At 44.2% G+C, this 25,366-nt stretch overlaps 1 protein-coding gene across 1 annotated transcript in view; it reads right to left on the bottom strand.

Moving 5' to 3' along the window:
• LOC142817617 (uncharacterized) overlaps nucleotides 1-25,366 on the bottom strand; it is a 136,564-nt gene that overhangs the window by 91,254 nt on the left and 19,944 nt on the right. Inside the window, exon 3 of the mRNA XM_075894672.1 lies at nucleotides 3,346-3,587. Within this exon, the coding sequence (XP_075750787.1) occupies nucleotides 3,346-3,412 (67 nt within the window). The 5' untranslated portion in view covers nucleotides 3,413-3,587. The remainder of the gene's footprint in view (nucleotides 1-3,345; nucleotides 3,588-25,366) is intronic.

Here is a 25,366-nt window from a genome sequence, read left to right on the forward strand (position 1 = left end):
CGTCTTTACCGCTGTTACTAATCTTTTACGAGAATTTAAAAGAATGTAATGCAAAAATAAATAACTTCAGTTGTTTTATATATTTTTTTTTCTTTATTGTGTGCTTTTATTTTATTTTTAAGGTTTTCCTGTTTCTTTTAGAAATCGAACACATTTATAATATTACCTATATTACCTAATTATTCCAACCCTTATTTTCAAGAAGTGAATTAATTCAAAAAGCAAGGCACCATCCCATTCATGGCCTATCCCCCTGGGTAGGTTGCGCCAAGGTGTTGAGCAACCAGCCAACCAACTAACCAACCAACCAACCCACTGTGCGCTGCTGTTTTATCGTAAGTAGACCCTAATGTTCGTGACATGTCAATTATAGTTATAGTGCTGGCTTTGAAATTTTCGAACATTACACCTGTACTCCTACGATACATCAATTGTAGTTAGCTTTCATTCGCTCAAGTTGATTTATGTAGCAGTGTCCTGGGCTACGATCCTAGCAAGCATCATTCCTTATATCAGTTTACCGCTTGCGGAGTTGCTACTACTAATGTTCGTGTTCAAATCGCCACACAACTGTAAACATCCAGTGATGTGCGGCTGTTTAACGTATGTCTGTGGGAGATTTCGTACATACCTTGACCGCAACTTCATAACGAATTCTTCCAATAAACAAATTACAACACAGTCACCTTGCATGCGCATTCTTCGCATTACATCAATTTTCAAAGAACGAGGTATCTGCGGAATTCTTCAACTTCGTGGCTACAAAAATTCGCTTGACTTGATAAGAGAACTTAACTACTATAAATGAATAGGCCTAAAATGAAAATGATGTCTTTCATGTCATGTGCGCCGTGACACATGAATGAGTCAAGGGGCTTCAATGGCTGATTTTTTTCTAGATGACTACAAATGTTGACATGGCGAGGTAAGGGTATAAATAACATTAATAGCTAGTACTAACACGGAAATCAAATTACCCTAAACTTATTCAGATTAGCTCATTCTCACCTAATTCGGAAAGGCTTAACGTGACCGCGTAGCGGCATCTAAAGGTCTAGAGAATCCCTCCATTCACTTGCTCATGTTTAGCCTAATGTGGATTACCCTAATCTGGCTTAGTCTAAACTGTTGTCGTCAAAGTCATCCAACTGGCTAGGCAATCTGAACGTACTGATAATGGATTTTCTTTTGATTAGCTTTAATCAGATATACCTGAATTCTTGTTATTCCAGACTGGCTTAATGTGGCCACGCTCAGTCATCGAACAAACAAGACACTCTCACTCCAAATTAGCTTGCTTGTGAGTAGCTTCATGCGAATTAGTTTATTCCGGCTTCACTCACAGTGTTACGTGCTTATACTGTATCATCTATCTGACTAGACAAACTTAATTTACTCAAAGTGGCTTGATAACAACCACAATAGTCTGGATTACCTTAATCCGGTCTATCAAAGCTATATTATTTTGGTTAAATTTCTAGCGACTCATCGTGGTCATACTCAATAATGCAAAGGACTAGGCCATTTCAACTGACAATTTGAGACTTGCTCACCATTAGCTTAACACGAATTAGCTCAATCTGGCTCAATCCGGACGGGCTGAACGTCAACGTGTTTCGACACCCATGTTGTTAGGCTATCTGAACTCAATCCGAATTTACGCGCTCGTGATTAGCTTAGTACGAATTAGATTCATCCGAATGAATTCACAATGCCTTATCCTGGTGATACCCTGTTATTCAACCTGCCAGGCTATATTAGCTTACTTAGTTTTAAATTGAATTAATAAAGATTTGGATTACATTAATCCAGCCTAATCAAATTTAGTGAGATCTGTTTAATGTGACCATACGGAGTCGTCCAAACAGCTAGTAATTCTGAATTGACTCAACACAGACTTGTTCAGCATTAGCTTGAGCCGAATTTTGTAGTCATGTTTAATCTGCAAGAACATCGCCCAGAGGTGCCTATTCAAGCGTATCTTTCTAGGTCATCTTCTCAGGGGCCAGATTAGCGTGATCCGACATAATATCCACTAGTCTTGACTAATACCACTTCATAAGTATCTATCAGCATAGATTTGTATCGACTATTGTTATATTAGCTTGTCCATAGTCACTTAGGCTGCGGTATACAGGCTAAACTAAGATTTTTCTAAGAATACCCAGGTTTAATCCAGCGGCCTAATTGTAATCAATCAGTAATAATTTGTATAGGTTACTGATGGTTCTCTTGACTATAAGTGTTTAGCATGAGCTATGAATACTTGTCTTCACCTTCTTACCAAGGCTTATCGGCAAGGTAGTGAAGCATCTAACCAGCCCATTCGGCGCAACGCCAAGCTTCACATCCTCACTGTAACAGAAGCTTCACTCTGTAATTATGCAATACAGAAGCTATAGCGAGACAAGCAAGGAATTTGTTAACAACATTCTCACCGCCACCTGATCAAGAATGCATGGCCACATGCTCGACAAATGAAAAATTAACCTAGCATAGTTTGGTGCGCTCGATCCGACGTCAGCGGTAGTGTTTCACTTGTGCTTCCTATATTTTTCTTGGCTCGCTGTTACGAGGGATGCGAAACATCCACCTACCTTTCGCGTGTGGACTAGTACACGTGGGCACACAGCACCCTGTTATAGCGGCTAAAGAATGTATCTCAAGAACAACGTCTTCGCAGCACTACTACCGCTCTTGCCTCTGTGCACCGTCCGACACTTTTGAACGAACATAGCCGTGTGGTGGCGCAGAGTCTTCTAAAAGTTGTCTCCACCCTGGAAGCGGAGGAGCACGCGCACATAAAGGCACCCTAGCAAACGTGATTCATTGCAACCAGTGACGTGTGTACGTGCGTCGTCTATGTGTTTTTGGAATAAACGGTTGCTGGCCGGGAGAGTTGGGCGCTCTTCCGGACTCACTCCCATCTGCTCGTCTTGCGGGTCGTGCCGGCTCATGTCGGGTCACCTGTCCAGTCGTCATGCCCTTGCCGTCTGACAGCACCAACCGGCACAACATATGCCCTTCATAAATGGTTATTTTTACGCGCAATGTTCACACGACACTAAGCAGTGAAGTTTTAACAGGCTACTGTGTTAAACGCGTAAATTAATCACGCCAGGCTAACTACAGGAAATTAGGTACAAAGCAATGCAACAAAACCGTTTACATTTCGACAGAAAACGGCACCATCTTAAGCGTCTTCTTCGATGGTGCCACTTGATGACCACTGGACACGTCCGCGGCATTCGCCAAAGCCCCGCAAGACTGTTCGTGATCAGCAACACAGTAAACTTAACGGCTGCTCATAGTCGTATCTCGGCCGAGAGAGAGCGACGCACTTACCATGCTTTTCGTCTGCGTTGTGGATGGCGTGCGCCCCATGTGGGCCTGCGGCGTCGTTGGCGGCCATTCGCTGCCTGATGGCTTCCTGGACGACTGCGAAGACCACAGTGAAGTATCGAGCCCGGCGCTCCTTCGGGCCCACGCGACAGAAGGCTCCTCCTCTTCCTCTTCAACAATGAGGATGCCGCAGTTCGCGGCACTCGATGATGGCGATTGCTCTTCGGATGATTGACACCTACCCACTCGAGGGAAAAAAGCCAAGGCTCTGGCGGATCATGTAGTCTTCAATCATTTCTAATCTTCGCTACACATTATGGCGTCCATTAGGCAGAAAATGTATATTTAAAGAATTTCAATAACAGACTAGGTCGACCAAGTTACGTTATCGTTGACAGGGACACTATAACTAAACTTTTACGTCCCGAAGCCACAAAATGATGATAATAATAGACTCCGTGGTGGAAAGCCTAAGAAATTCCGGCCTCCTGGTCGTCAACCAGGTTCACTGACATCGCACATTACACGGGCCTCCAGCTTTTCGCCTACGTTGAAATGATACCGCCGCGGCCGGGATCACATATTCTACCTTCGGGTAAGAAGCCGAGCACCGTAACGACTACGCCACCACCGCCTTTTTGGATGGAACAAAAACAATTCAAGAAGTCGTAAGTTTAAAGATATTAGCGGGTAATACACCGATCAAAGCTATTTGAATTGTGGATTTATTATTGAAATTAGCGCATATATTTACGCTCGAGTGTTACAACACAAGAAAAGATAGGAAAATGAGTGACACAGAATAGGAAGCAAAACGACCAAGGCAGAATCGAAGAGACAGCAAGAAACAGAACGAAGAAAGAGATAGAATAAAAGAGAACAACAGAAATAGCGAGAAGAAAGAGAAAAAGGACGCGTGAAGTTAACTAGACAGAAAAAAAAGACAAGATATATAAAAACAAACACTTTTTAAAAAAGATAGCATAACGGTGACGCAAAATAAGAAGCAAAACGACAAAAACAAAATCAAAGAGAAAGCAAGAAATGGAACTAAAAAAGGGGTATAATATAAGAGAAAGAGAAAAAACGAGACAGGAAGAGAAGAACGACTTGATAAGTTTGCAAAGCAGGTGTAGAGGTAGCAAGAATTATGTAGAAACATACAGAAGAAAAATGTGAAACATGAATACGAACAAAACGACAAAGGCAGAATTAAAGTTGAGGAAACAATTTTGAGAAAGAAAAAGAAGTAGATGTAATAAAGCGACGGCAAGAAATAGCGAGAAAGAAAGAGCAGACATGAGAAGACAGGGAGACTGAAAAAGAAAAAGTGACAGCTTTGCCACAAAGCCGAAGCAATGAACGCGATAGCAATGAATTGGAAAGTCACGCGCAGACTAGAAAGCAGATCAAAACATGCCCCGCGTTTCTCACGCGCATAATATGCACGAAACGTATTCATAATTACAAATGCTTGCGAACAAATTTCTCAGTTGTTATTTTGCTTTGTCTGAAAAGCGCGCACTTTTCTCAAACGAAGACCTCAATAAATGCAGTAACTTTTATGCGCCCCGTAACTACAAAAAAAAATGGCAGCATATCTACGGGGTGGATGATGGAGAGTGGGGCGAAGCATCCATCCGTGTATTCGTTCTTGCTTCCATCCGTCCGTGCGTCCATCCATGCGTCCACCCACGCGTCCATCCGCCCGTCCGTGCGTGCGTCTGTGCGTGCGTCCGCACGTCCATCCATGCGTCCGTCCATGCGCTCGTCCATGCATCCACCCTGCGTCCGCCCATGCGTCCATTCGTTCGTGCAGCCATCCGTGCGTCCGTTTATCCATCTGTCTGTGTGTCCATTCGTCCATCTAGTCAACACTCCAAGTACAACAATCTCGCATCTTTTCATTATATATTCCGCATACGGAAGCGCCGCCATCCAGCAGACATTCCAAGGACTAAACGAGAGGTGGCACACGCAAACTTTCTTACGGCTGGCGCTTCGTGTCTACTTCCGACCATTAACCACCTCTAGTTCATGGTATATACTAGTTCCCTGTATTCATGGCACTGCGGCCCAACGCACGCTAAACCTTTCTGAAACAAAGGAGGTTACGCCCAGCAAGTATAACGTAGCAACCTTTAAATGTCAGATACTGCTCAATGTACATGCCAATGGCTGTTAATGGGGAATGAGAGACAGAAGAATTTCGCTTTTAGTTAAGCTGCGATTTTTTTATTGTTCAACAACGCACAGGAGAAATCTTCCACCGGCACCTCCTTGGAGGTCAAAGCGTAAGACATGTTACGTACTACGAGGAACGCACGTGCGCCGCTTTGAGGAGCTTCGCTCCTAAAGGTCGTTCCAGATTAAGCCCAAGGCCAGCCAAGACGTACGAACCTCCCCGCGAGATAAGAGCGCGCGAGTGAGCCTCGCCTCTCTGCTTTAAATGGGGCAAAAAACGGGTGAAAGTTTGGAGCGCGTGCCGCCACGCGATTTGGCGACGCCCACTCATTGCGGCATCTTTCTGCTAATTCTCAAAATACGATTATTCCCCCCGAGCCTGGTCAGCAAAGGTAAAAGTTATATATGAATAGCTGGGCGTTTGAACATTGAACGACGTGCTCCTCGGTAGCTCAGGGATTAACGCCTCGCGTTCTCGACACAGAGGTCTCACGTTTAACTTGGCGCGCTTGAAGTTTATATATATATATATATATATATATATATATATATATATATATATATATATATATATATATATAATACTGAGTCACAGTGACGCCGACCCTCACGTCTACGCTAATATCGACGCCGGCGGCAAAATCCTGCCGAGAGTGTCCTTGTAATTGCTATCCCAAATAAAGTAATCGAGAGAGAAAGGCAGATAAATAAACACACACAAAAAAGAAGGCAAAACAAAAAAGAAAGAAAGCGAGAACTTTTTAATGGAATAGACAGCAAATAATAGGGAAAAAGAAATACATAGAGAAAAGAGATCTATACAGACAAAAGGCGAGGCAAAAATAAGGAGATGAAAAAAGGTAGCGAGATTGTGAAGAAAGCGTAGGAAGAAAAAAAAAGAAAAAGCAAGAAAGGTAGTTAACTTCGCTGCTCCATCAGGCGGGGCACTAGTTCAGAGTTTCCTAATTTTTTATTAGCACTGAACTGCAGCGACGAAATAGTGCGTGTAAACCACACCGACATTGTGCTTATATCTCTAAAAGTGAAGCAATTATTAGCTAACTTCAAGGTTTGTACCGTATCTATCTGTCTATCTATCTATCTATCTATCTATCTATCTATCTATTTATCTATCTATCTATCTATCTATCTATCTGATGATGATATATGGTGTTTTTTGGCGCAAGGGCCATTTGATGGCCAAAGAGCGCCAGTTCATGGGACAAGGAATGTGGATAATGATTGTGATTAGCGGCTGTATAAGGGCCATAAAATTCCTCGCAGTAAGACGGGTAAAAACATACAAGTAATAAAATCATGACCATGCCATTAAAGGTGTGTGTGGTGTGAATAGGTGACAAAAGTTGGTGATAATGTAAAACGATGGTGGACATCTATGGCATTAGCACAAGTACCTCACTCGTTCATACCCTTGCCGTGAGGCAAGTGCTTTCCTGTGTAGCCACCGCAGCAAAAACCTCCCTGGAGAGGTCGTGCTACGGGATGCCCGGGTATATGATATGAAAATTATTAATATCTTATAAAAACGCTAACAATTATTTATGACTAAAAAGCAGTTCCCTACCAACGAACATTGCAGGGTGTAAAGGTATATGTTGTCGGTAGGGTAATGGAAAATGCTGTTTTCTTTGAGTTTCTAAGTGTTCGCACTGAATTAACATGTGAAGGACTGTTAAAGCTTCACCACATCTGTCGCACATTGGTGGATGGCCACCGGACAAAAGATATGTGTGTGTCGTGTATGTGTGTCCTATCCTGAGTCTCGTTAGTATTACCTCTGTATGACGCGATTTTGATACTGGCAGCCAATGACCAAGGTGTGGCTTGATAATGTGTAGTTTGTTTTGTGTGTGTGTATCCCCCTTGCTCTGCCAATAGTCCCTGAGGTTTCGTTTGAGAGACGGCATAAGATCAAGGGCCAGGATTATTATGGGTGTAGGGGCAGTGCTTTTCTGGACGGATGCAGCGAGCTGATCCGCCCTCACGTTGCCTTGGATCTCACGGTGCCCTGGCACCCAGCACACTGTAACATGTTGTTTGAGTGCGTAGAGTGTGCACAAATTGGAGTAAAGTGAGACAAGGACCGGGTTTTTTTGTTTTTTAAGCCTGTGCAGAGCCGTTACAACACTGAGGGAGTCTGTATAAATTACTGCTTTTTGTATTTGTAATTGTTTGATGTGTTTAGCTGCCACAAGTATCGCGTAAGCTTCCGCTGTGAAGATACCTGTGCCTGGATGTAGAGGGCCAGCATCCGAAAAGGATGGGCCGACAGCAGCGTAGGACACACAGGAGTTAGACTTGGAGGCATCTGTAAAGAACTCAGGATGTGTGTATTCGTGTTGAAGTTCCAGGAAGTATGTTCGAATATGGGCAATAGGTGCATGTTTTGTAACTTCTAGGAAAGACACATCGCAGTCTATATTCTGCCACTGCCATGGTGGCGGGTATGCTACAGGAGCCATTAAACTGTGTTCAAGTGACACTCCAGTTTCTTCAGCTAGACCCTTCAGGCGAACTGAGAATGGCTGCCTTATCGAAGGCCTGTTTTGAAACAGAATCTAGCTCGACAGATCATTAATAGTAGAGTATGAGGGGTGCTTCTTGTCTGCTTTCACTTCAAGAAAATATACAAAGGACATGTAAGTTCTCTGTAAATGAAGCGAGCATTCATTTGACTCAACGTAAAGGCTTTGTACAGGGCTGGTGCGAAAAGCACCCGTAGAAAGGCGGATGCCCAAATGGTGCACGGGGTCCAGCATCTTCAAAGCACTTTGAGTTGCAGACTGATAAACAACAGCCCCATAATCTACGCGGGTGCGAATGAGGCTTCGATACAGATTCATGAGGCATTGCCTATCACTACCCTAAGTGGTACGTGACAACACTTTTATAACAATCATGGCTTTTAAACATTTTATTTTTAATACTTGATGTGCGGCCCGAAGGTCAACTTGTTGTCCGAGATTAAGCCTAAGAATTGATGCTCAGCTTTGACAGACACACGTCGCCCATTCAGTCGAATGTCAGGTTCGGAGTGCATGCCTCTCTTTCGAGAGAACAAGACACACATGCTTTTTTGTGGGTTAAGTCGAAATCCGTTTTCATCTGCCCATTTGGAGACCTTGTTTAAACCCAGCTGAACCTGCCGCTCACACATTGCCAAGTTGCATGACTTGAAGCCAAGCTGAACGTCGTCGACATATGTACAATAGAACATATTGCGGGGGATGGACAAGTGCAAGGAATTCATTTTGATAATAAAAAGTGTGCAACTAAGTACACCACCTTGTGGCACGCCTGTTTCCTGGACAAATGTTTGGGAGAGAACACTGCTCACACGGACAAGAAATGTCCGGTTTGACAGGTAACTTTCGATTATGTGAAACATTCTTCCGCGCACACCAAGGTGGGACAGGTCTCTCAGAATGCCAAAACGCCATGTTGTATCATAAGTCTTTTCGATATCAAGGAACACAGAGAGAAAATATTGTTTATGGACGGAGGCGTCTCTGATCTGTGCCTCGATACAAACAAGGTGGTCTGTGGTGGATCTACTTTCTCGAAACCCACACTGAAATGGGTCGAGCAAATTGTTTGTTTCAAGGATATGTACAAGTCGGCAGTTTATGATTTTTTTGAAGACTTTGCACAAGCAGCTTGTAAGTGTAATAGGCCTATAACTTGAAGCTAAAGAAGGGTCCTTGCCCTCTTTCAAATTGGGAATAATAATAGCCTCTTTCCAGGAGGTAGGGATAGTGCCAGAAAACCAGACAGCATTGTACAAACAAAGTAAGGTTTTTCGTGTTTCTGGTGGTAGGTTTTTTAACATTTCATACACCACACGGTCAGAACCTGGGGCAGAAGTACTGCAGGAGTTTAGAGATGTTCGGAGCTCAGCTTGACTGAAAGCTTGATTATATGCCTCGTATCTAGTGGATTTGTGTTCGAGTTTCTGCTTTTCTTTTCTTGTTCTGTATTTTCGGAAAGTGTCAGTATAGTGGGACGAGCTGGATACCCGTTCAAAGTGTGCACCGAGGAAGTTTGCCTGATCTTCCAAGGTATCACCCTGAGTGTTTACGAGAGGGAGTGAGTGTACTTTTCTTCCTGCTACCATACGAACCATGTTCGAGACTTTGGCCTCTTGTGTATATGAATTTATCCCTGATAAAAACTTGTGCCAACTTTCTCTTCTGGCCTGCCGACGCGTTCTCCTGCCTCGAGATTTTATTTTCTTAAAGCTCTCAAGGTTTTCCGCTGTCGGCGAGTTCTGCAGCAACCCTCATGCCTTGTTCTGTTCCTTTCACGCATTCTGACACTCAGTGTTCCACCACGGGACGTGTCGTTTGCCGGGCCGTCCAGACGTTTGTGGAATGCACTTGGCTGCTGCGTCAGTAAGAAAGGCCGTGAAGTACTGCACAGCTTCATCTATGCCTAATCCGCATATGTCAGTCCAATTTAAGTGAGTAAGCTTTTGAAATTGTTCCCAGTCGGCTTTGTTAACCAGCCATTTGGGAACATGTAGAGGACATTTATGTATTATTGGTGTACTCAAAACTAAAGGAAAATGGTCATTTCCGTATGGATTATTTATGACTTTCCACTGAAGTAATGCTACAAGTGAAGGAGATGCGATACTGAGGTCTATGAAAGAGTAAGTTTTGTTGGCAAGGTTATAGTATGTTGCCTCTTTCCTATTCAACAGACAAGCACCTGATGAAATGAGGAATTGTTCAATGAGACAACCTCGTGCATCACAGCGGGAGTCACCCCACAGATCATTATGTGCGTTCAGGTCCCCCGAGGACCAGATAACGTTCAGTTAGTTCGTATATTAAAGACTGGAATTGAAGTTTTTCAAGACGGTGGTGCGAAGCTATTTACAAAGAGCAGACAGTGACAAGTTTGTTTAGAGTAACTGCTGAGACAGCCACCACCTCGAGGGAAGTTTTAAGAGGTAATTGTGTGCATGTTATACCTTGACTGACTATAACCGCTACACCACCGGATGGTGGCATGGCATCATCTCTATTCTTTCGGAAGATTATGTAGTTACGTAAAAAGTTTGTGTTTGTTCGTTTTAAGTGTGTCTCTTGTACACACAGCACTCTTGGATTGTGTTCATGGAGGAGTTCTTGTAAGTCATCGAGGTTTCGGAGAAGGCCTCGGATGTTCCACTGTTATATTTCTGTCTGCATATATAAACAAAGGAGATGCTGCTGTGTGTACAAAGAGTACCCTGTGTAGGAGTTAGCTTGTTAATTCAGGTGGCAGGACAGTCGTCCGGCCCCGTTATTGGTTTTTTATTTTTCTTGGCGCGCTTCAAGGAGCCGCGCCGCAGTTTTGGTACCAAGGGTACCGTTGTGTCTATTGCCTCCTCAGAGGCACTGGGTGCCCGCACATGCGAGCTAGTGGTTCGGATTTTGGGCCTCCCCTGGTGAGGGGAGGCCTTGAGACCAGAGTACCCTGGAGTCTCCGGCCTCAATTCGCTAGGAGGCGGAGTAGACTGAACTACTGCCGCCTTGGGGGCAGGCGCCACAGCCGACGGCTCGCTCTGCGCTTGCCGAAGGAGTGGCGAGGGCTGGTGCGGCGTTGCCCCCTGACGCGCCGCATCAGCATATGTAGCGCCATAAAATGGTGACACTCTACGTCTTGCTTTTTTGAACGTGATATTTTCTTTAATTTCCTATGTGATAATTTCTTTTTTTTCCAAAATAGACAAGACCGTGAGTATGCGGCATGATTTCCGCCACAGTTCACACAGTGTGATGGGTCTTCGCAATTGTCAGAATTATGGCCTAACGCTCCACAATGTGCGCAAGTTTGGTGACCACGACAGCTTTGTGAGCCGTGGTCATACCTCTGGCAATTAAAACAACGACATAGGTATGTATGGTCTGATCGACGTCTTTGTGTACCCTGTTTGAATACTTTCTGGCAGATTACTGGAAGCGAACGTGAGTATTAGGTGTTTCGTTGGTGTTGCCTTGTCTCTTCTAATGATGATTCTTCGTACATTGGTCACATTCTGACTCTTCCACCCCTCCAAAAGTTCCTCTTTGGTCAAGCCGAGCAAATCAGCATCAGATACTACACCACGAGTTGTGTTCATATATCTGTGTGGCGTTACAGTGATGGGAGTGTCACCAAAAGTTGAAAGATTCTGTAGCTTTTCAAACTGTTCTTTTTCTCGAACTTCAAGGAGGAGGTCTTCGCTGGCCATTTTGGTAACTTTGTACCCGGCTCCAAGAGCTTCTGTGAGACATCTGGCTACTACAAAGGAGGATACAGTTCTGGCTTGCTTGCTGCTTATCTCACTATGTATAACATGAAAATGGGGAAAGTTTTCATTTGATCGATTGAAAAAGCCCAAGTCTTCGGTGCGTACGCGCTTTAAGGCGGTACGATTCCTTAACAAGGGAAACGCTCTATGCATTCCAGTTTAATTTTCTTCAGAAGCGTTGGCGGCCACCCACCACGGAGCCCAACGAGGGGACGCTACAAGTTTGCGGATGCTAAAACCTGCAGACGCCAGCCGTACAACGCTACTATAACCCAATGCGCCTAGACCAAGGTAGGCTATTTGCACAGGGTTAATTCTAGCCGCCAGGAAGTTTGGAAGTAAGCAGAAGAGAGTAGAAGACAGGACAGATAAATAGTGAGAGATAAAGACGAAGATGTAGGGAGAGAGAGAGAGGAAAAGGCGACTGCCGATTCCCCCTGGGTGGGTCAGCCCAGGGGTGCCGTCTACGTGAAGCCGGGGCCAAAGGGGTGTGTTGCCTCTGCCGGAGGGCCTTAAAGGTCCAATCCCCCAACGTCGGCTCAACCCCCAGGATCCCCTTTTCCCCGGACACGGCAAAACCACGCACGGCTAGGCGTGGGAGGCAGTAGAAACTCCCCCGTTAGCTCGGGTCCGTGGTGTCGCTACACACCAAACGCCTACTTGCGCAGGCTCCCTGCGGGGATCTATCTATCTATCTATCTATCTATCTATCTATCTATCTATCTATCTATGACATTTATCTCTCTTGGTGGTTGGGATATTGCGATCTACACCAAAAATCCTATGGCATAACAGGGCTGTATGACGAGCATAAATGCTTAGTCATAGCATAAAAACCACGATATGTGTGTCAAGAATGCCATGACTTTCAAGTGATGATTTTGCTGCTCCGGCGGTGGTTTCGTTCATATGACTTATCGCATATGATATGACGTGACTACATAGTGAACATAAGCGGCAGGCCCTCTCCTAGGAATTATGACATGCATGTCATGTAAGAACACGACTACATGCCACTCTCGTGAAGCACTTGTGGTCGTTTCGCTTGCTTCACATACAACAAATTTGGTTTATGTGAACTGTGATTGAGATGCTTGTTGTTGATCTTCCATTCGATGTTTTTTGTTGGTCACTACAAGGTTTTGCTTTTTGGGAATGCGCAGGAGCTTCTACACAAGTGTATGCCGTTTTCGACGGTGCAAATGTGCGCTTTGTTTGACTGTAATACTGCTTTTAAAAACGACAGCCTTTCTTGGGGAGCTTCGAAGCAAATGTTTTGGTCTGTTTGTCTGTCAGTACATTTGTCTGCTTGTCCACCCTTAACGGTACCCAAAGCATGGAGGCGGAAATGTTCTAGGCCCGTGTGCTCAGATTTGGGCGCACGTTAAAGAACCCCAGGTGGTCGAAATTTCCGGAGCCCTCCACTACGGCGTCTCTCATAATCATATGATGGTTTTGGGACGTTAAACCCCACAAATCAATCAATCAACGGTACCCAAAGCGGCACCAGAGTGGCAAAACGATACTCCAAACGACTGACCCCATCCTCAGCGCCCACCAATATTCCTCAAGATTTAGTATTCAAAGTTGTGCTATTGTCAATTAAAAAGCAATTATTGCGCATATCTGATGCACCATAACAACACGTCAATATTCTGTATGTGTGTCTCTTACTAGTAAAGGCATACCTAAGTAATTTTAAGGACCGTAGCGTTTATCAGATAGCGCTGAACATGCTACGCTTGCACGAAAAGGCAAGTGTTTTCAATGCTTTGCTAAGACGACATGGTGATGGTACCTACCCGTTGCCTTGCGTTCTAACTCTTATCACCTGCGAGATGGGCGCGCATGGCACGTACGCTTCGTTTTCATAATGATAATAATAATAATAATAATAATAATAATAATAATAATAATAATAATAATGATGATGATGACTTTATTTCGCATCAAGGATATATGATGCAGGAGACCTGCAGAAAAAGCTGGCGTGATGCCAGCTTGACAAGGCCGCAGGCAGCCCTTCCCCCTCCCCGAACACATCGTAGCAGCGGTAACACTTTCATAAAAACATTCGGGATCATACGCGTAAAATAAACAGGTCTATGACAAGAAAGCAATCATCACTGTACATGTGTGATAAAACAAAACGTCTAATGCTTAAACAACAACAACAAAAAATCTATTTCAAAAGATGCAAAAAATGTTGGCGAATTTGCCTTAAAAAAGGAAGCATTTGCGTAATACATCCGAGCGAAGCATACGAAAATGTATACGACAAAAATGAGCAATCAACACTGTACAGGTTTAACATATTGGTACATATAATGCTATAAACAAATAATTTCGCAATGTGAAATACAGGCGCATTTGCCTTGCAAAACACAGAAAAAAGCATCATAAAAGAATATGCCTAATTTATTGCTTTGGCAACACCACAAATGCATACTCATTTCCTAAAACAGAAAAAACAAACACGACACCAAGAAACATATCGTGAAAAAAACACAAAGCAGTATACAAAATACACGTCAACAAAAACAAAATACAAAAATACATTCTTTAGAAAATTACAAGTAACAGAAACGAGTGACCATGACGTCTGGAGGAAATGATTCCGCAGTTGTTTAAAGGTGATTTTTTCTAAGTTAATTTCGTTATCCCTAAGTTCATTTAGTAACCTTGGAAGTTTATTTCCCAACGATTGAAGACCGTATGTGGTTCTAAAGGTTGGAACAGTCCACACTTCATTTTTCCCGGTATTATACTTAGGCTGGTTGAGTATTGCTTAGGCTGGTTGAGGCTGGTTGAGTTTCCAAGATAACTGCCAGATAGCGTCATGTCTCACGTGTGACGGGACTTGATGCGCTCGTTCACCTCTACTTCACGCTGGAGGCAGTCTAACGCAGCCTTTACAGAATACCATTCACCATTTTTCTTGCGCAAGACATCAAATAAACGTTTTGTTCACTCTCTCCAGACGCAAGACTATCGTCTTTCGACCACATTTGCAGTGTAACTTGCAGATACTGGCCAACTTTTTGCCCTCACCCCACTACAATAATGTCTACTTTGGCGATTTAGGTTACACTAATAAATAAATAAATAAATAAACTAACGTGACATGATTGAATGACGAAGGTTTATGACTGGTGCAAACATCATAATCATGACATGCGTCTCCTGTAAGAACATGATTACATGCCACGTTCATGATGCGCTCGCGGTCGCTTTGCTAGCTTCATATATACCAAAATAGGTACTATGTGGCGTGAATGAATTACGAAAGCATGTGAATGATGCAAACATGATTATCATGGCATGCGTGCCATGAAGGAACATGATTACATGCCACGTTTATGATGCGCTCGCGCTCGTGTCGCTAGCTTTATGTACACCAAATTCGGTATTACGTGACGTGAATGGCAGACGAAGATATATGAGAAGTGCAAACATTATAATCTTTATATGCGTGTCATGTAAAACATCACTACATGCTACGCTCGTAGTGCGCTCGCAGCCATTCAGCTAGCTTTACATATACCGAATTTGGCTTACGTGACATGAATGATGGACGAAGGTATATGACAGGCGCAAACATGATAATCATCGCATGCGTGTCATGTAGGAACATGACTACACGCCACGCTCATGATGCGCTCACGGTCGTTTCGCTAGCTTCCATTTTACCAGATATGTTATTACCTGAGATGAAGGCGCGACGGTGGTATATGACTGGTACAAACATGTTAACCATTACATGTGTGTCAAATAGGAACATGACTACATGTCACGTTCATCATGCGCTCGCGCTTGTTTCTGTTGCTTCACATATACGAAATTTGGCATTACGAGACTTGAATGCGTGACGAAGGTATAGGATTGGTGCAACCTTGATAATCATGACATGCGTGTGATGTAAAATCTTGAATACATGCCACGCTCATGATGCGCTGGGACTATTTCGCATGCTTCATATATACCAAAATTGGTATTACGTGAATTGGGTGTACGACGAGCACTAATGTCAGGTGCAAACATGATAATCATGTACGGCATATTTGACGTCCGCCTCGTAACGTTGGGCTGATTTTATTGCGACAATTCAACTTCCCACTCTCGTGCTTCGCACATCATCGATGCCCACTGCACATGGGATTTAAGACATTTTTTTAACACGAAAGTGTTTCCTACCGGGGTCTATCAAGATCTTAGTGGTGTACTTCCACCACGATTGAGACGTTGTAAAATTAACGCTACCAAATGGAAAGAAAAAATGCCGCCCTCGTCTTCACTGTAGGGGAACTTCAGTAAATGTGCCACAGAGTGCTGGGGTGTCACATGAGTATTGCGTAATTGAATGTAGTTTCAGAATGCTTATTTGTTGATTCGCCTTTATGTTTTTTTAATTGAGTGAGAAAAAACCGTTGCGTTCAACGACCTATGGGACACAATTGCTGGGTTGGGCTGCCCAGAGCTAGTGGAAGGTGTTGTTGAACCCTAGAACCTTTTCTAGTGAGGGAAGTCTAGCTGTACTGTTCGAAGAGCTGAAGAGCGTTAAATGGGATATAATAGGGCTCAGTGAGGTTAGGAGGACACGTAAGGGCTATACGGTGCTACAGAATGGGCATGTCTTTTGCTATCGGGGCTTGGCTGACAGAAGAGAACTGGGAGTGGGGTTCTTAATTCACCGAAACATAGCTGGCAACACAGAGGAATACTATCGCAATAATGAAAGGGTGGTAGGTATCGTAATTAAACTGAATAAGAGATACAAGATGAAGGTGGTACAGGCCTACGCGCCTACATCCAGCCATGATGACGCTTCAGTTGAAAGCTTCTATGAAGACGTGGAATCGGCAATGAGTGAGGTAAAAACACAGTATACAGTACTGATGGGAGACTTTAATGCAAAGGTATGGAAGAAACAGGCAGAAAACCAGGCAGTAGGAGATTATGGCATCGCTACTAGAAACGCCAGAGGAGAGCTACTAGTAGAATTCGCAGAACGGAATAATTTACGGATTTTGAATACCTTCTACCGAAAACGAGGAAACCGCAAGTGGACATGGAGGAGCCCTAATGGCGAAAATACGAACAAAATAGACTTTATAATGAGTGCACAACCAGGCATCGTGCAGGATGTGGAAGTGGTTGGCAAGGTACGATGCAGTGACCATAGAATGGTACGGTCTCGAATTCGCCTAGATTTGAAGAAGGAACGACAGAAACTGATACGCAAAAAGCCAATCAATGTGCTAGCACTGAGAGGGAAAGTACAGGAATTAAGAGTCTCGCTTCAGAACAGGTATTCGGCTCTTAGTGAGGAAACCAACCTTAGCATAGATACAATAAATGATAATCTGACGAGTATCATTACGGAGTGTGCAGTGGAAGTTGGAGGCAGGGTAGTTAGACAGGACACTGACAAGCTTTCCCAGGAAACAAAGAATCTCATTAGGAAGCGTCAAATTATGAAAGTCTCAAGTACAACAGACAAAATAGAACTGGCAGAGCTTTCATAGTTGATTAATAGGCGTAAGGTATCCGATGTAAGAAGGTATAACATGGAGAGAATTGAACACGCTCTGAAAAACGGAGGAAGCGTCAAAGCAGTGAAGAGGAAACTTGGAATAGGCAAAAATCGTATGTGTGCACTAAGGGACAAAGAAGGCAAAATAACTACCAATATGGATAGGATAGTTAAAATAGCGGAGGAGTTTTACAGAGATCTGTACAGTAGCCGGAACAACCACGACTTTAACACTATAAGAACTAGCAGTAACCCAGTTTACACCCCACCAGTAATGATATAAGAAGTCAGAAAAGCCTCGGAGAGCATGCAAAGAGGTAAAGCTGCTGGTGAGGACCAGGTAACGTCAGATCTGCTGAAAGATGGAGGACAGATTGTGTTTAAAAAAGTAGCCACCCTGTTTACGATGTGCTTCCTGACGGGAAGAGTGCCAGAGTCCTGGAAGAATGCTAACGTCATATTAATACATAAGAAAGGAGATGACAAGGAGTTGAAGAATTACAGGCCGATCAGCTTGCTTTCCGTAGTATACAAGCTGTTTACAAAGGTAATTGCTAACAGAGTAAAGAAAACATTAGAATTCAATCAACCAAAGGAACAAGCAGGATTTCGAACAGGCTACTCAACAATCGACCACATTCATACCATCAATCAGGTAATAGAGAAATGCTCAGAATATAACCAACCACTATACATAGCCTTCATAGAATACGAGAAGGCGTTTAATTCAATAGAAATATCAGCCGTCATGCAGACACTGCGGAATCAGGGCGTCGATGAAGTATATATAAACATCCTGGAAGAAATCTGCAGAGGATTAACTGCTACCATAGTGCTTCAAAAGAAGGCAACAGAATGCTAATCAAAAAGGGTGTAAGGCAGGGGGCCACAATTTCCCCAATGCTATTTACCGCGTGCTTACAGGAGGTTTTCAGAAGCCTAGAATGGGAACAGTTAGGGATAAGAGTTAATAGAGAGTACCTTAGTAATCTGCGCTTCACCGGTGACTTTGCATTGCTGAGTAACTCAGGGGACAAATCGGAACACATGATTACAGAGCTAGACAAGGAGAGCAGAAAGGTGGGTCTTAAAATGAATCTGCAGAAAACGAAAGTAATGTACAACAACATCGGAAAAGAGCAGCGCTTCGAGATATGTAATAGTGCACTTCAAGTTGTAAAAAACTATGTCTACATAGGGCAGGTAATAACCGCGGAGCCGAACCACGAGATTGAAGTAACCAGAAGAATAAAAATGGGGTGGAGCACATTTGGCAAGCACTCTCAAATTATGACAGGTAGATTGCCACTATACCTCAAGAGGAAGGTATATAACAGCTGTATTTTGCCGGTACTTAGCTACGGAGCCGAAACCTGGAGATTTAGAAAGAGGGTTCAGCTTAAATTGAGGACGACGCAGTGAGCAATGGAAAGAAAATTGGTAGGTGTAACCTTAAGAGACAAGAAGAGAGCAGAGTGGATTAGGGTACAAACGGGGGTTAAGGATATCATAGCTGAAATCAAGAAGAAGAAATGGACATGGGCCGGGCATGTAGCGCGTAGACAGGATAACCGCTGGTCGTTAAGGGTAACTAACTGGATTCCAAGAGAGGGAAAGCGGTTTAGGGGGAGACAGAAGGTTAGGTGGGCAGATGAGATTAAGAAGTTTGCGGGTATAAATTGGCAGCAGCAAGCACAGGACCGGGTTAACTGTCGGAACATGGGAGAGGCCTTTGTCCTGCAGTGGATGTAGTCAGGCTGATGATGATGATGAGTCATCATGATGATGCTGATGATGATGACTCGAGTCCAGCAATGCGTTAAGTCAAGAGAAAAGCCAATTAAATATCCCCTTGATTGTATTACATACGCACGACCCAGTAACACATATACGGGTTGGCCAGCGAACTATAGTGCTGGGCGTGCAGTCGATTTTCACTAGCAAGCGCTGCCTGAACTGGCTTTGCAAGGCAAGAGAGGGGGTGTGGGAGCTATAGTTTTGCGCATGTCTTCCTGGGTCATCACGAGACTCGAGACGGCAGCATGCGCATTGGGGGTGAAGACGGCGCCGAGGCCAAATTGTAATATCATGCGACTGAAGGCACGTTCACACTTGTCCTCGAACAGATCAAAAGCGTTGAAACTCGCTGAAAATAACTCGCTTTGCCAAGTAAGTGGCCAGAAGACCACGCCGCGCGGCTGGAACAAAAAATCGGTTCGAGATCAATTTTTCCGCGACGCCAATCTATATCCGCTTTCCGCTTCATGGCTTTTCGCTGCACTAGGCTAAAACCACGTCAATTAACCTGCCGGCCGTAGATTCAACATGGCGGCAAAGGCGTCGACGGTGCCTCGCACCTGCTCAAGTCGCGAACTACAAGTGCTGCACGACGGACCTTGAAGGCTTCAAAGAGGACGCGTTCATCGAGAGCTCATTGGATTACAATCGCCGAGAACACCAAAATACATGGTGCAGCAGCAGCGAGTCGACATTCTGTAGCGTGTCTTGCTTTTTTGTACAACCGGTCAGCGCCTCTTCTATTTTTCAGTGCCCGGTGAACGTTCTCTTTAGGCCATGGAGTGCACGCTCCGCTTCCGCTTGTCGCCTCCGAATGATGGCGCTGCGCGAGTAGACTACGGGATGCTGGCGCTGAACGGCAGCGCATGTGAGGAAGCTCGCGAATTCGTGTTTTCATGCAAGTTAATTTGGAGTCATGCTACTTGATGGCCTTCATGAATTCAGGGAGGATGAAAACTACACGAACATAGCGGTGCACTGTTTCCACGTGGCTCTGCCAGGCCGCGCCACCGGTTCGATATATGCAGCTTGAGGCTTTTAAGCCTTCAAGCTTCGTCGTGCAGCCCGTGTAGTTTATGACTTGAGCAGGTGCGAGGCACCGTCGACGAATTGGCCGCCATGTTGAATCTGCGGCCGGCAGGTCAAATGACGTCCTTTTAGCCTAGTGCAGCAAAAAGCCGTAGGGACTTGGTTCGGACTGTCAAGGGGGATGGACGTGTTTTTTGAGCGCTCCCGATCGACTGCGCAGGTAAGTGGTTTTGCATGATTTGAGCTTCTCTTTATAATCATAGGGCAGCAGTTAAAGTCCCTGTAGAACTTATTTCATTGTATGGCTTTTTCGGGGATCAGTCACCAGGTACTTATTAGGTTGTGCATGTGTGTATTTGATATTTTGTTTTTGTTGTTGTTTTATTTTGCCACCTCGTGGGGGAGGTGCACGTACATTTGAACACGCAAATTTTCGAAGTAGACCTTATACTTTCTCTTTTTTCGTACGGAAAGGCTCGAGTTTTGTAATTATCGAGTGAGACAAGTCATAGGGACACTTGGTGTCAGAAAGACATGGTTAAAAAGACTGTAAAGTGTTCAGAATGTGGGGTGGGTTTGAAAGTGGACCCAAGTGTCGAAGCGGATGGAGAAGACGCTGACGCGAATCGGAGGCAATGTGAGGTCGAGGAAAAAGTGGAGAAAATGATGGCTGCCCAGGGTGACCTGCTGATGAGAATCACCGAGCTTGAAACTACGTTGGCGACAGAGCAAGAGAAAACGAGGGCAATGGAAGAAAAGCTGAGGTCCACCGAGGAGGCACTAGCTGAGGTGAACGAAGGAGTGGCTGACGGAGAGAACAGTAGAACACCGGCAACCAGAATGGCGGAGAAGAAAGAGCGAGCAAGTTTGGAAAAAACATGTTGAGCTGGTTCAATTGTCGCAAGGCTCAGCTTCAGCGAAATAGTGGTGGGGCTGGGATTGGACAAAGCAGCCAGTGTCACAGGTGCAAGCAACCCCCAGGTGCAGAACACTCCAGCTGAAAAGTCACAGCATGTGATGGTCGCCGGGGACTCGAATTTAAATCGATGCGCAGAAGCAATCAAAGCGAAGGTAAGAGGTGGCAAGAGGGTTGCAGTAGGAACGTTCCCAGGACGCAAGCTGGAAGCATTCTTGAGGCAAGCGAGTGTAACACTCAAAACTACAGCTGATAGACGAAATCTCGTGATAATTTCAGGCGGTTTAAACGATGCTTCAAATGAAGCTACAGCACGACTAGCAACAACACTGATGAAAGGCGTCGATGACATGTGCGCCACTTCTCCTCAGGTACATGTAGTGATATGCACGATACCGGAGGTACCGGTGCGTGAAAGCAACCTGCAAAGAGCGGTTGTCAACACAAACCAAGAGATATGGCGGATGAGTAGAGAGAAAGGCTTTGAGGTGGTGGAAATAAATAGAGAGGTGCATAGGTGGGGTGGTTTTCAGCGAGAAAGAATTCACTTCGATGGGCGGCTAGGTCATGAGGTGGGTTGGCGACTTGCAGGACGCGCAGTAGCTTTTTTGGGGGGCAAGCGGGCTCTTCGGGGTGCAGGATAGCTAGTAACGAGGAAAACAACCAGGAAGACTGTTTGACAGGTGGTATGGACAGATACGATTCTAAAGTGGCACTAGTATCTAAGATACGTAGAGTCCGGGGCAGAAATAGACGTAGCCACGAGCGCCGAGCCAGTTCAGGCATAGGGTATATTAACATGCAGGGTGGTAGGAACAGGCTGAAGTGGGAAGAGATAGAAGAACAGCTAAGGGAGGAGAGGCCCATGGTATACAGTTTTGTAGAAACACATCTTAGGGACATGGAACAACCTCCTAACAATCCTGACTACGCGTGGGAATATTGTAATAGAACAGAAGGCAGCAGAAAGGGTGGTGGTATTGGGGCATTCATTCATAAAAGTACAGACTGGCAAAGGGCCAAGCAGGAGTGCAAAGATCATTTATGGCTAAAAGGGAAAGTGGTAGGGCAAATCACATTCCTTGATTGCGTTTACTTGTGGACGGAAGCAAAGGCCAGAGAGGAAACCAGGCAATGGTAGAGTGTGTATCAAATGACATTCTGGAGGTAGGAGGAGAGTGCGAGATAATTATACTAGGACATATGAATGCGCACACAGAAGATACAGATGGGTATACCGACCCGCCTGGCAAAGTTATCATAAATATGTTTGAAAGGCTTGATTTGATCATTTGCAACAGTACCGAGAAGTTTGAAGGGCAAATAACATGGGAGGTAGGAAGGCAGCAGCCGACGATAAATTACGCACTGATGGCACATAGGATGTATGATAAGCTCAGGGGAATGCACATAGATGAAGGTGGCTCCGGAAGTCTTGGTAGTGATCACAAACGTATCAAGCTAAGTTTTGGAAAAGCAGTGAAAGTGAGAAAGAGACAAGATGAACAACTACAGGAAAATTTTTATTCAGAAAGGCAAATTTAAATAGCCACTAAACAAATTGAAAACGTAATCACTGAGGATAATCAAACTGTGCGGAGATACAGAAGTTCAATTAGACTGTTTGAGGTAGAGCTTTCTAGAGCACGTGACAAGTTACCCCAGAAAAAACGACACAAACCCAAAAGCATGTCTATGTTCCCTCTAGAAAACACAGACATGCTGAGCAGCGGGGTGAACCGACAGATGATGTTCAAAGAAAATGGGAAATCTTTCTAAACTGTAGAAGGAATGCACCCCTTCTGATCAATCAAAAGATTAGAAGAAAAGGAGCTTAGTGGCTGGCAGAAGTACATAAAAAAGATAGAAAAGCAGCTGCGATATTTCTGAACCATCTAAACTCCCTAAGAAATGAGACGAGCCTAGAGCAGAGGTATATAACTACAGCTCAAGGTGCTAGGCTGAAAGGGGACGAAGCTATTGATTATATAAGAACAAGGGTGACAGTAAAATTTCAACAAAGAAGTGCTTTATGCACCACAATAGACAAGGATGAATCAAGTGGCGCAATATCTCCATTTATACAACGAGAGTGGGAAAAGGCTGAGAAAAGGGTTCTTAGTAGTACATCAACAGGCCCAGATGGCATTCCAATTATGCTGATAAACATAATTTTGCTGACTGCCTCTCTCAAAGCTTGCTTAGACTTCGGACATTAGGTTCGAAGTCTAAGCAAGCTTTGAGAGAGGCAGTGAGCAAAATAATAATCGATGATGATGTCCCCGATGGATGGAAACTTAACAGGATGAGCATGATCCATAAAGCAAAGGGGGACAAAGCTGACACAAACAAGTACCGTCCTATAACAGTGACATCAGTGGTCTACAGGATAGCGATGCAGATTATAAAAGAAAGATTGCAGGCGTCGACAAAGGATGAGCGGGTGCTGAGGGAACTGCAGAATGGATTTCAGAAAAACAGGAGGTTGAAAGACAATTTTCTCACTGACGCAGTGCATCGAAACAGCAGAAAAGGGACACAGGCTCCTGAGGCTAGCATTTTTGGATATCAAGGGTGCGTACGTAAGCGTGGTTCAAGAGGAATTGGGGGGAATACTGGACACACTAGGCATCGAATATGTAGTCACTAATCTTTGAAAGGATATCTATAAATGTAATAAGGTAGTTATAAAGTGGGAAAAACAGGTATCCAGGCCGGCAGAGGTAAAACGGGGCCTTAGGCAGGGGTGTCTTTTGTCAACCTCGTCATTCATGATGTACCTACAAGGATTAGAGGCAAAATTAGGGAAAATGTGACTGGGCTCTAACCTCTCTTTTGTCAAAGAAGGAAAACTCATTGAACAGGCACAACCCGCATTGATGTACGCAGATGATATAGTGCTAATGGCCGACAACAAGAAAGATTGGCAGATATTGGTGGACATCTGCGGTAATAAGGGAGATAGGTTAGATTTCAGATTCAGTAAGCAAAAATCAGTAGTCTTGATTTTAATGACAATGAAGGTAGTGAGCTTGAAATACAGGAGGTCACGCTTGAGGTGACAGATAAATACAAATATCTGGGTGTATAGATAAGCAATGCGGCCGAGTACATAAGGGAACACGAAATATACGTGACGACTAAAGGTAACAGGAATGAGGCGGTAATGAAAAACAGAACACTGTGGAATTATAATAGGTATGATGTTGTGAGACGAATTTGAAAAAGGGTCATGGTTCCTACTCTGACGTTCGGCAATGTGGTCTTGTGCATGAGATCAGAAGTTCAAGCAAGATCAGAAATTAAGTAACGTGGAACAGGTAGGCTTGCCTCAGCAGCTCACGGAAATAGACCAAATCAGGAAGTACAAGGTGATATAAGGTGGACATTATTTGAGAACAGAGAAGGTAGAAGCAAGATAAAATTTGGGAAGCTATGGAGAGAAATGGGGGAGGAGCGTTGGGCTAGGAAGGTGTTCAGCTACTCGTACATGAAGAATGTCGATACAAAACGGAGGAAGCGAACCAGAAAATTGACTGGTAAATACTTAGAATACAGCAGGAGCCAAACCAAAAAGAATTATCGGTTAAGAAGAAGGTGAAGGAAGCTGAGACTGATATGGGGAAACTCGGAATGATTAAAAAGTCCGCACTAAAGACCTATCGAAATTTTAAGCAGGAAATTGCCAAGGAAAGGATCTATGATAACTCTCAGGGTAGTACTCGATAAAAGCACTAAGAGATAGCGTAAACTTGGGAAAAAAGAAAAAGAATGTTTCTTTTTTTTTGAGAAAGCAGGGCTTTTGTATCGGAGCTACACAGATGCGAAAGGTCGCAAGTATGAGCAGCTCTTGGTGCCACAAAAGTATTGTCGCCAACTATTAGAACTGGCACATGAAAACGTATGGGCAGGGCATCTCGGCAAAAAAAAAGACCAAATCAAGAGTTTCCCTTGAGTTTTATTGGCCGAAATGCTGGAAGGATTTTGAAGACTTTGTACGCTCATGCGACACTTGTCAGAGAGTGGGGAAATCCGCGGACAAGTGGAAGGCACCCATTAAGCTTTCTGATACCAATTATGAAGTGAAATTAGGAAGGCGGCCGAACTAAATTTACCACTGTAACTTTATGAAATCATACGTGCAACGTCAAGTGGTCGTAAATCTGCTGTTGAATGCTTCAGAGGAAGAAGGAGCAGAAATTTTGAGTTCTTGTGATGTAATTGAAGGGAGATCGGAGGTAACCTCAGAGCAGTTGAACCTAGA

The sequence above is a fragment of the Rhipicephalus microplus genome, chromosome 5 (assembly GCF_043290135.1).
Source record: "Rhipicephalus microplus isolate Deutch F79 chromosome 5, USDA_Rmic, whole genome shotgun sequence".
NCBI classification, from domain to species: domain Eukaryota; kingdom Metazoa; phylum Arthropoda; class Arachnida; order Ixodida; family Ixodidae; genus Rhipicephalus; species Rhipicephalus microplus.